General features: G+C 39.7%; 1 protein-coding gene across 1 annotated transcript in view; it reads left to right on the top strand.

The window, feature by feature from the left end:
- The window catches only part of FAM135B (family with sequence similarity 135 member B), a 194506-nt gene that overhangs the window by 121633 nt on the left and 60153 nt on the right, over nt 1-12720 (top strand). The window contains exons 4-6 of the mRNA XM_030944057.1: nt 2215-2354; nt 8583-8653; nt 10983-11156. Of these exons, the coding sequence (XP_030799917.1) occupies nt 2215-2354; nt 8583-8653; nt 10983-11156 (385 nt within the window). The remainder of the gene's footprint in view (nt 1-2214; nt 2355-8582; nt 8654-10982; nt 11157-12720) is intronic.

Below are 12720 nucleotides of genomic sequence, written 5' to 3'. Positions count from 1 at the left end.
GATGCCACCTTGCAAATCCAGCTCCTAAAGCAATTACACATGAGGAGTGGTCTGCTCAGGAGCGTGTTTGAAAAGAAAATGAGATTAAACTTTCTATCCAAGAAGAGTGCCAGTATATCAATATCCAAATCAAATAGCATAAAGTTTCCTTTGTCTGCCAGCTAGGAGTAAGAATGCATTATACCTCTAATATGATTTTTGCTGTGTCTGTAATATCATGAGGTTTAAATTAAAATAAATATGACTGAATGCTTTTGAAGAGCTAATCAGGCTGAAACATTCTAGCCTTATTGGTGTAGCACATGAAAATAAATATGTATTTATCTAGGCTGCCTGGATTCATGGATAACTAGTGTGCAGATTGGGTGGTGGGAAGACAACAGCAGCATAAAATACTTGGGTGTGCTTGACAGAAGTCAGTAATAGGAAAATTATTTGAATGTAGCCTGGATGACAGCACTATGGTTCTGCTAATTAATTAGATCAAGTTTTATTGGTCTTATTGTCATTTAGTAAATTCTGCCCCATATGATTTTTTTTTTCTTTTTTGAGATATTTCAGTGTCCATGCTATTCCAGTTCCAGCAGACTGGCACCACTAAATTAATTTTTATAATGACAAAACCCCATTCACTGTCTACTTTTCTACTTGGGTTTTTTAAAGTCCTTTCTGTTACTTTATTTTTATATGACCAAACTTGACCTCATAAAATATTTAATCCTCTGTCAGTCTTGACTCACTGACCTATGATAGCAAATTATATACAAACCTCAGCAGAATAAACCTGTCCTGATTTGAAACTCTTGACAAAACAGCAGGTCCTGGACTTTTATCTTACCACAGCTTCTGGTGCCAGAACAGTTCTGCAAAGGGGCAAATTCCAAGAAGTACCTTCTGAAAAACTGTACTTTCTGAAAATTATTGCCTTCTGACTTTTTGATGATGATCGCACATCTGTCTCTCTCTGAAGGACTAATCCTGGTACACCTCTTTTAAGCACCCTTTCTCAGGAGAGTTCCAAAATACCATTTGCTAAAGGACTACGTTTCAAAAGCTCAGATTCCTCCAGGACTGAATGCTGGAAGGAGACAAAAACCAGCTCTGAGTAAATTTTGCAGCCTGTTGTTGCTCTGGGGATACAGAAGTAGAATTATCAGGGGATTCTGATCACCAGCCAAGACAAACCTTGAAAATTCCTAACTCTGGTGCCCAGTTCATTTAAAAGTCACACTGTCATTGCAGGCTCCTCTGGAAGGCATTCAGTGTAGTTTAGTGGATGTTCCCTCCAATGTGAGTTTGTATAGCTCAGCAAGCCACATGTATTTTTTTCTCTTACTGAAAAGGGAATTGCTCAAAAAGCAGTTGACTTGAAGCAAAAATTTTCCTCAGTATAAAGCATGTTTGTTTTTTTTTAATGATGTCCTAAATTCTATAGGCTCCATTGTAACCAAAACAAAATACACACACTGGAGGCACCTAAAAGTTAGAAAGGATAAATCCCATCTCAGTTTATGTGATGTTTATTTGTGATCCTTTGATATATCAGCACACAGGTGACGCTACTGGCTGAATTTGATGTGGAGAAGCTTAGAGTTTTGGTTCTTGAGTTCCTTTGATTTATCCAATTTTTGGGACCAAATTGGCATCTCTCACATGTGCCAAGGACCTGAAGGATTACACGGGCATCTTGAAAAAAAGTCTATATTTTTATGTTTCTGTATTTTAAGATGCCTCTGCGCTTCCAGTTTCTATATACAATATCTGCTATTGGCTATTGTCCCCCCTCCCATGTAGTAACTTCTGGGAGTACCAGAGACGACAAGAAAAATCCCTCTTCTGAAAGATGCCCATTGCAGATAAAAGATGAAGTTTCACAGGTGAACTCCCACAGTCCTCATGGTGCTTGGTGCACCGAGTTAAGCATTTGATGCTTTAACTTTTATTAGAAATAGAGTTAATAGGATAAATGCTGTCGCAGGATCAAGTATTCTCACTTTGAAATCCAGCCTGCCTACAGTTTAACATTTGTTTTCTTTAAATATCATGCCTGTGAACCTGCAACCCACAATAACAGACTACTCTACTACCATTAATTATTGAGAATGCAAGTGTTTAATTACAAGTACTACTTAGGTAACCCTGGAGTGAAATCATAGTCTGCAAATTAATCTCCCTGCTGAAATCACACCAGGAGTTTGTCTGTGTTTTGTGCAGGTGATTCCAGCCTTTGCTCGACCTGCGTTCACGAAAACAATGTTTACAGCAGAATATTTCAGATTTTGTACAGAAATGAAGAGATCATTCTTAATGAGACCATGAACTTCAGAGTGCACCTGCTTCTGGATGGTGAAAGGGTGAGTTGTTTTGGGATGCACATAAAAACCAGCAGGGCTGGGATTCCTCTTACTTAACTTTAGGTGTGCATTGCTCAGGTATCTCCATTTCAGAAGAAGTCCATCTGCTCCCAGGGGTCTCATCCATGCAGCTGCTGGAGGGAAAGGCACAGTTTATCTGACCAATACACCAGCAGCTGAATTAGGAGAAGACTGACTGTCCTGCACCCATAAATACCTGTAATTTATTTGTTTATACATGCTGACACTGTAAAACTCTGCATGAGGTCGGAGAGACCCTCTGCAATGTGCCTGTTTATGAGGAGCAGGCTACACCTTGGATTTCCAGTGGAATAAGATGTTGACATACTTTGGTAAATCTGAATATCACAAACTCAAGTGTCTCAACCATAATTTGTCATTTGTGCACTGGATCACTCACTTAGCACAGCCGTGCTGATCAGCCCCACCTGAGAAAACTGGGAGTCTGCTACTTCTTTCCAGGACCAACTACTATTATTATTACTCCATTATTATTACTCTTTTCTCCTCCTCTCTCTTGTGACTGAAATTTTTTACAGCTCCTCAGCCCCTTTCCATCCTTCAGAGGTCTCCTGGCTTTTTTCCTTAGTGCTCCTGACTGCAGGAGCCCCTGGGAGAGCTGCTGGAGTTTTCCCTTCCTTAGAGTCCATGTACAACCCTTTTGCTTTCTGTGGTACCTCAGCAACAGCATGTCCACCCCAAGACCCTTCTCCCCTTTTCCATCCACTCCTTCAGCCAACAGGAGCACTCACACAAGGTAAAAACACAATCTGTGACACCTTTAGTTTAATCTTATTGATGTGAAACCAAAGGCTTCCAGCAGCCATTCCTGTTCCCAGGAGCTACAAGGGTGGAGCAATCATTGTTCATGGAGAGCACTATTTTGCTGAAATCTTAAAAAGGAAGGGGAGAGAGTGTCACAGTAGAATGGCATTCAGGCATGTCCCATGTACCATCACTGTGCTTTGCCAGCCCAAGGACTGGTACAAAATGTGTGGCATTGGTACTTGCCCTCGGTGGTGACAAGAGACAGGACACCAGCATCTTTGCCAAGTCAGCTTGTCATCAAAAGGAGGCACTATGAGTTACACAGCCACTGTGAATCATGTGCTGTGTGTGGAACTCAGGGCCTGAGACACTCACCTGTCCTTTGTATAATTTCCTATTTGATCATGATGAGATTTAAAATCTTTTCTTTGACGTGTGTGTGTGTGTGTGTGTGTGTGTGTGTTATACAGAGATCTAAATTAAAACAGCTTGAGAACCCAGTTTAAGGTTAACGTTTCCTTTTCTCTCCTACTTTCCTTTTGCTGTTTTGGTTTGATTTCTTTTTTTTAATGATGGTGTCGTCAATTTATTCCTCCCTAGAATTGTTGGTTTGGGCTTATATGAAAAATTACTAAATGCAAGTCTATCAATATTTGTTAGGAAAATGTCCCAGCATGCTTTAGCCAATATTAATTTTATCCTTCCTCTGTGGAGTACCTCTGACTAAATATCACTCCCCTCAAATTACAGCAGTTTCCACTGTATTGAGCAGGGATGATTTCTGATGATTTTTGCATTATTATTCAGGAAAATTGTGCACCTCATGAAATGGAAAATAAAAAATAACCCACGAGATGCCTCACAGCTAAAACTCATTATGAGTCTTGATGTGCTGTGTGCAGCACCACCACAGCAGCCTTTCATAGGAGATTCCCTGGAAAGAGGTCAGCTGCCCAATTCTATACTTACAGAGTGGATTTGTGCAGATAAACTCAATTTTTCTGTGTGGCAAAGTAACTTAGGGTTTTCATGAATGTAGAATAAGAGGATAAACAGGTCTGTTGTTCCAGATGAGTTCCTAAAGGCACTCTAAAGAATCAAATACAAAAAATAAAAGTCTCTTAAAATTTTTTGTGTATTGAGCAGATTAGCATAATTCACTTTGTTTAATGCTTTTAGGCTTCTTTTTTCTGCTTTGCTGTCTTGTCCTCCACAGCTTTGCAAATTTGATATAAATGTGGGAGAGACTGAAGTGTGCCACTACAACATCCACAACTATTCAGAGACAGTTTTGTATCTTTGTCACATAATCTTCTGTGTTGGATGAAATCCTTGCAATGTGGTGTTGGCAAGTCATCTAGAGATTTTTAAAGTGTTTTAAATATCATCTGTGTTCATAACTCTTAATTTATTTAGCACACAACAGATGTGAATCCTTTTTTGTGCCTCTTGTGTGCTATGGTGATTTTTCTTGGTTGAGGGTGAAGGTTCTGTTTACTGTTTTTGTCTGTGGATGGGAGTTATGATAAATAGACAAAGGAGTTAGTATGGGTAATGCAACTATTGAGTTAATACACTCCATGCAGTTTCTGCTGTCAGAGCTGGAATTATCCAATATTCTATTAGGGGAGCATTGTTCCCCCTGGTGCTCAGACAGTTTTGTGGATGAGATGTTTTGCTGATATAGACTCAGACAAAAAAAAAACCAACCAAACAAAAACAACCAGAAACCAAACCCAATGTGTATGTCCAAATTAGATTATTTGCTATTTTTTTTAAATTCTCCCCCTCCTTTAGCGTAACCCTAGATACACTTAAATATGTAATTTTTTTTTGCCTGGTATTAAACAGAAGGAAGCCCTATTATTTGCCTAAAGTGGCACTAAACATGAATTTCACCATGAAAATGGTGCTTTAAAACTCTTTGGTTTATTTGATGTCTTTTTCTATATTGTCCCAGCATACAGCATTTTTTGAATTCAAAGGAAACAATATTGCAGGGCTGGGGCAGAATTTATTGCTACAAAGAACTCTAATTTATTTTCATAGGCTTTTGCTTTCTTTTTTATTAGAGAAGAAGCTTTGCCTTTTTCATCCTGCAGTAGAATAGATAAGTGGTCTGGCTTCTTCCTTGCTGGCCCTGTTCAGAGAAAATTTAGAAGCAGGAAGAGAACAGAGTGAGGCAAGCTGGAATAAGACAGTATATTAGATTTTGTATTTTCCAGAGAAATTTAAGTGATCTGGGACATCCAGATCATTCAGTTTGACACTCTGGCTAAATAGTTAAATATTAGGGAGGGAAAAGGAAACATTACCTCTGTAGTGGGAACTTTGATCGGTTTTATGTGGGGTTGTCTTGGTTTGAAAAGACAGGTATCTGCTTAAGGATGGTAGGATCCTCTCCTGAAATGGAAAATGTAAACACCTTCCCTCTGAATTATTATGATTTTGAAATTAAAAGGCTCTCACACAAAGATATGGGAATAGGAATAACAGCTATTTACTAGGAAAACTAAAAACAACAAAAAAAACCAAATATAATAGTGCAAAAAAAAAACCCCTATTGACAGAGTCAAAATACAACCTGACACCCTGTGGGTCAGGGTGGTGGCAGCAGTCCCATTGAAAGGTGGCTCAGCCCTCCTGCAGTGCCAGGTGTGGCTCTGTTGGAGCAGGGATCCTGTAGAAGGGTGGAGTTTTCCTCTGAATGTGCAGTGGTGCTGTAGATGGGCCTGGTCTTCCTCTGGGAATCCAGCGGAGAAGAAAGCTGTTTCTCTGGGAATCCAGTAGAAAAGGCTGCTGTGGTGTTCCAAACCCCAGACTATATCCAGGTAGGAATGCTTGGCTCCTCCACCTGGGTGGAGCATCTCCCAATGGGATGATGTAATTTTATCAGTTGTGCAGTGAGACTTAATGGCCCATGAACAGCAGATATCTCCTGGAAGGAGGATTGGTTGTGGAAGCGATAAAGAAAAACTGCCCAGTTAACAGAAGATAACTGCCCCACTTCTAACAGATAGGAATAGAATATCCTTATTTCCAACCTAAGAGAGGGGTTTTGCACTATTCTGATCAGTCTGATATCAATGAAATTTTGGGATTAAAATATCTAATTTATGCAGCTTACTGCATGACCCCATGCAGTGAAGAGTATCTCTTGGTCTCTCAGGCATCTGCTCACTGCCTCAAGGTGTTTGGGGTGAGTGTCACCAGCTACTGAACTCATTTGGAGCACACACTCAGATCTCAGGGTCTGTTGCAGGTGCTCAGCAGGGCTGGGCACAGACCCAAAATTTCATCCCCTTTATTTTGGTTTGAGAAGGAGGAGGTTTGCTTTGTCTGAACCACTGTACTGAATCCCTAGTTTAAATTCAGAATGTATCTTCAGTAATGATTACTTTTTTTGCCACTGCCAGCAACTGTGATTTTTAGTGATAGAAACTCATTAAAAAGGAAAAAGGTGGGTTTTTTCTGTGGTTTTTTGTTTTGTTTGGTTTTGGTTTTTTTGGAGTTTTTTGATTGTTTATTTGTTTTTGTTTTGTGTTTTTTTCTGTTTTTTTTTTAATGAAAGGCATACTTCCAGGTATTTCGAGGCAATCACAAAAGAGAAAGCACATTTTCAGTATATAGGAGTGGGAATTTTCCCTTTACATCTCTATGCCTGTGGCCATGCTAGAAGAAATACCATATTACTTCAGAAGGAATTAAATTTAACATCTTTCAGGATTTCTTCAAAGCACAACCAATCCTTGAATCTCAATTTTCTTACCTCCACAGGAAAAGATTGTACATTGTCAATGCAGTTTCACCTTTGGAAAACCTGGCTAAACATGGTGATGTTATTTATTTTATGAGTCCTATCTGTCAGAGCAGGGTAATGCCTCTGATTGTTGCCTTCAGTGCATTTTTAGTGTAGTCTCTGCTCTGTTGTTAAGATGATGATCACCTTTGGAAAGCAGAATTCATCTTGCCTCTTTGAAGCCATCTAAAGTGCAAATGTATCTAGACCAAGGTATTTCTCTAAGCTCTACCTATTGTCAATGGAGAGAGACAGGCAGAAACAGAAATTAATTGTCCTTCCCCAGTGGGTACCTCAGGATGGAGCAGGTCACTCTCTGCCTCTGCTTGCCACTGACAGAAGACAGAACCCATACATCTCACCTCACCTTTTTATGGACAAAAACCATGTTGTATTTATAGTATCACACCCCAGTGAATAACTTCAATTTTCCACATTTATTTCTGTGCGCCTCCTGCTATGTTCTGTCATGCTATAAGGATATTTACATTCACAGAAAACAACTATTTTGATTATAAAATGTGTGATTTTTTTGTTCATATGTCCGTTTAGGTTATTAGAAATTAATTTTTTTTATTCTATTAAACCTATTTTTCTTGGGGAAGAATTGACATTTCAAAGGAGTGAATAAGAAAGTGCTGGACAGCTTAATCCTCTTCTAATTTATTTATTTCCATTGATTACAGTTGTTTTAACTGTGCCAAGCTGGGATGTGTTATCCAATTTATTTCTTTCCCAGTGAAGGTAATGAACTACTACCTCTAGCACTGTCTCCAAAAATCCAATAAAACTATTTTATTGACAATAAAAGATGGGTAATTTTACTGGTGGGACCTGTTAGATGAGTTAGAATGGAGCTACCAGTGAATCATACATGATTTCTTCAGTAGTTTTGGTGAGAAGAATCCTTCCATATGTAGACACACTCAGCCATGTACAAGTTAAACTTCTGTTTTAGTTTTTAAAACAACCAAGGCCTTTGAATTTTGGAAAGAAAATGGTCTACATGAGAATCAATGACAAAGTACCTCCATGAATCTGCTAAGGGCCTGAAGGAGTCACTGTGGGGCAGGAAAGCCTTGGTTTGCTGAGACATAAACTCAAAGATCAGTGATGAGTGATCAGAAATTTCCAGAATTATTTGAGCCATTTCTGAATGCTTTAAGCTGTAAAATTTGAAATTTCTATTAGTTACAGGTAGGTAACCACATAGATTTGTGGCTGTTTCTGATCCAGGAAAACCCAGTCCTTGCTTTCTTTCAGCTGTTAAGATAACCCAAATAAAGGCTCACTCAGTGAGGGAGAGCAGCCTCAGAAATGCTCTTCTGGCTCTTGGTGTGCAAGAGCAAGGATCCAACAAACGCAGAGCTTGATGCTCTCTGGTTCCTCTTGTCTGATTTTTTTTTGACATGCCATGGCACCTGGTGGCAGAAAACACCTCTGACTGCTCTGGTTCCTTCTGACTCCTTCAGCAATTACCTCGACTCACTGTCACATTTGCTTCTCTCTGCCTCTGTGCTGTCATGCTGCTGTTGCTGTGTGGTTTTGCCTTTGCTCTTATCAGACAAACCCACCCACCTTCACCTTCTGTGTTGTAGGTGCCAGCTTACAAAAGTAACCTTGTCTCTCTCTTTATGCAGGTGGAAGATGCATTGAATGAGGCAGATTTTCAGCTCAAGCTGGACCTGCACTTTACTGATAGTGACCAACAGTAAGTGCTGGTTTAAAGCTCAGTTGGTAATGTGGGGTCCGTTCAACCAGAAAATTATTTTGATGAAATGAGTCCTTTTTAAAAAAGGAGAGCTTTGATAAGGCTCCCATTTGCCTCAGTGTTGAAGTTTTCCTGTTTCTCCCCTCTGTATTTGAAGTGTGTATCTCATATTCTTGCTTAAAGGGAGAACATTTTTTTCTCCTTGAAGTGTAGGTTTCTCAAAGGTTTTAAGTGTTGGTCTATCTCTGCTGCTGTTAAAGGGAATATCATCATTGACCTGCATATGGTCAGGGTCTGTGACTCAGGAATGCATTCATCTCAGGAGGCAATTAAGTGTTTTCTGGCTGAAGACAGGAGTTATGAACATGCTAAGCACTTTTCTTCTATTTAGAAAATAGCCTCTACATTTTAAGAGGAAGTAGTTTTCCTGTTGAATTTGACTTCCTCTAACTGAATTTGATTCTGTAATCTTAGGGGAAGGGGGAGTAGCATCCCTTCCTGAGACATAGCAGGAAGTGTGATCCCAGATGTTTTTGAGCCTCATGGAATCAGGGAAAAGGTTCTAATGACTTGAGTAGCAGTAGTCATTTATGGGGAGTGGGAGGAGATGCAGAGAAATCATCTGAGCTGTGTTTCATGCTGAGACTGTCCCTGTGGGATTTTGTTCATATCCACAGAGCACATAAACAAATTTCAAGCACATATTTCTGTTAGCTTCAAGATACAAAAAGAGAAAAATAGTTCTCTCAGGCAGGGGGGACTTAACTATCAGTGCTTATGGGTCTTAAAGAGAGAAAAAACAAACATTAAATTACAGCCAAAAATAAAAAGAACTGAAACATTTAGGTTATGGAATTGTGCTCTAGTCCCTACACCTAATTTCTGTTACCACCTGAAAGATTAGTGTGATTTACTATAAACAAAAGTAGTGATTTTTAGAAAATTATGTTCTGCAAATATCATTGAAACATTTCTTGGAACTAACCATGCGCCACTCAACCATCTAGTCCTAGGTTTTCTGATCTCTGGGAAACAATTTGCTTCAGAAGTGTCTTTAATTCCTTAAAATAATTACACTTTAGAAGTTTCACTTGCATTGGGAGGATCTGTTTAGGCATGCTCCAGGTTTACAGCTCAGTCTCCTATCCTGTAGATGACTCAGATGTCATGTGGTTGACTGCACACTAGGATAGTTATTCTGGAATAGGTATAAACAAACTTTTAATTAAAGTCTTGACTTTTATTTACTGAAAAAAACAAAGAAAGAAACCAACCCAAAACCCAGAGAAGCTAATCCAACTTGTACTGTTTCTCTGCAGTTACTTCAATTTCTCTTTTGAATTTTGGCCTCTTCCAAAAGGTTTTTTTTCAGATTGACAGACTGGAAAGGTACTCTGAATATTTTCAGCTGTGTCTGACACAAGACTGCTTCTAACTCTCACAGATTGCCTGAACTGATTGTTCTTACACAGAAGAACACAGTTATTGTATTTGCTGGGAAATGTCCCAACAAAGGCTGGAATGATGACTCTGACTCCATGTTCTCAGAAGGCTAGTTTATTACTTTATGATACTATATTATATTAAAGAATACTATACTATACTAAAGAATACAGAAAGGATACTTACTAAAATGCTAAAAAGATAATAATGAAAACTTGTGACTCTTTCCAGACTCCTGACACAGTTTGGTCCTGACTGGCCAAAGAGTCAAAACAACTCACACCAGAATCCAATGAAACAATCACCTGTGGGTAAACAATCTCCAAACACATCCCACATGAGCAAAACAGAGGAGAAACAAATGAGATAAGAATTGTTTTCATTTTCTTTGAGGCTTCTCAGCTTCCCAGGAGAAAAATCCTGGATAAAGGGATTTTTTCAGAGAATGTGAATGCCACACACAAGCAGTGTGGTGTCCAATCTATGAACACTCAAATAAACTGAACAGTTTGCTAAATGCATTTGCTTCTGCTATTTAGATCTTGATGTGCCTACTAATGCATAGCTGGACATCAAGGGTAATCACTAGGAAAAACCAGAACTGTGTCACATCTGTTCTTCTTATATACTGTATATTCATATATAACACTGCATATGTTCTTTATGTTTTTTGTATTTCTATTTATGTTAATTACATCTACATTAGTATTAATATTTAAGTTTGGCACGAGCACAGCGCAAGATGCTCTTCAGTTACATTAACACTTACGAAGCTGAGGAGTGATAAAATTTCACCTCAAGCCATCTCTGTCTGCTGCCTGTAGCATGTTACAGGCTGTGCCAGCTCAGCCTTTCACTGACCCCTGCAAACCCCTTTCCCTTGCAGGCTGAGGGATGTGCCAGCCATCCCCATGATCAGCAGCCGCACTCTGTGCCTGCACTTCCACCCCCGCCGAGGGCTGCACCACCACGTTCCTGTCATGTTCGACTATTTCCACCTCTCCGTGGTCTCCGTCACGGTGCACGCCTCCCTGGTGGCTCTGCACCAGCCTCTGATCAGGTAATGGGCACAGGAATGGCTGTGGGGAGGCAGAGGAGCTTCCTCTGCTGAGTTCTCTCATACAGTTTGCTCATTGGATGGGAGAAGCAGAGAGGATAATTTAATTTAGAGGTTTTTTTGGTCTTAAGCTGAGAGGCTGGAGATTGGGGTTTAGAACTTAACTGTGACACAGGCCTCGTCCCTTGGTAAGAAGCTGGGGGTCTGGTCAAAAAATATTAAAATTTTGGGGAAGAGGTTAAGAATTTGGATTAGCCTTGATCTCTATTCCCCACCTGTAATGGGGAAAGTGCAAATTGTGTTTTCCTTGATTGTTTTTCCTCTTTATTCTAAAAGCAACTGAAAGCATTTACATTTTTCCTCTCATAATTTGTAAAGCATTTAGGGTAGCTGGACTCTGTGCATGAACATAATTAATAAAGTGGTTAGGAGGAGGCACACAGGAGTCAGTGCTGGCTAAGGCTCCACTGGATTTTCCTTTGCAGCATCATCTGGTTTGACTGTGCAGCACTATAATACCAGCTGCCGTGGGGTCTAGGTGTGCTTTGTGTTATCTGATTCATAATAACAAGAAAATAATTCAGAACTACTTTAAGTAAAACAGGGCTGGAGGTCAATATCCTCTAATATTTAGAGCAGGTGAAGGGACGCAAAGGTCTTTCTAACAATTTACTTTGAGCCCAATCTTGTCAGCATGTGACATAGAGAGGGCTCAGAGGAAGGGAGAGAACTGCTTTGGTTTTGAAGCAAAATGCAGCATTCAGATTTGTTCAGCTTCCCTTAACTCCAGCAAGGTCTTTTTGAAATGACCAAGAAACGACCATTTCAGGTCATTCTGAATGACCAAGAAATCTTAATTTTGTCAAATATTGTGCAAAGAGCACAGTGTCAGAAAGGAAAGACAAATCTGTAGATTTTGTTTTCCTCAGATTTGGTGTTTTGGCTTAATTCTTCTTTGCTTCAGTTCTCTATCAGTGTAAAGGCTTTGCTTGAACATGATTCCACAGAGTGAATTGGGATTGTAAGAGGCTGAGCCTGAGGCTGTGAGAAGTTGAGAAGTTGTGGATGCCCCATCCCTGGAACTGTTCAAAGTCAAATTGGATGGGGCTTGGAGCAACCTGGTCTAGTGGAAGGTGTCCCTGCCCATGACAGGAAGGTTGAAACAAGATAACCTTTATGGTCCCTTCCAAACCAATCCATTCTAAGGCTGAATGATTCTGTGAGACATGACAGGGATTTGTCTGATACCAGCAGATCAGTGACATATCTGTGTTCTGCTGATGTGATACAGGTAACTGCTGTATCTCTGATTTTCTATGTGTTGACTTTTTAAATGGTGAATTAGATTGTAACAGATTACTTCTAGCCAGAGAGTTTTGATCAGATAATTTGCTCATTGTTCTACTACAGGAGAGGATGAAAGAACAGTGGCTTAAGAGGCTTAATGACTGTTTCCAGTTCTGTGTTATCCTCTAATGAATGGGGTTGCACAGCCTTGTTACTCTTATTAGGCATAAATCATGTGATGAGCAACTGCTCCGTAGTCAGATTATTAAAGCTTTTAAAA

This window comes from Camarhynchus parvulus, chromosome 2 (assembly GCF_901933205.1).
Source record: "Camarhynchus parvulus chromosome 2, STF_HiC, whole genome shotgun sequence".
Lineage (NCBI taxonomy): Eukaryota > Metazoa > Chordata > Aves > Passeriformes > Thraupidae > Camarhynchus > Camarhynchus parvulus.
The sequence above is the reverse complement of the archived record's forward strand: the minus strand, read 5'-3'. Positions and strand labels throughout refer to the sequence as shown.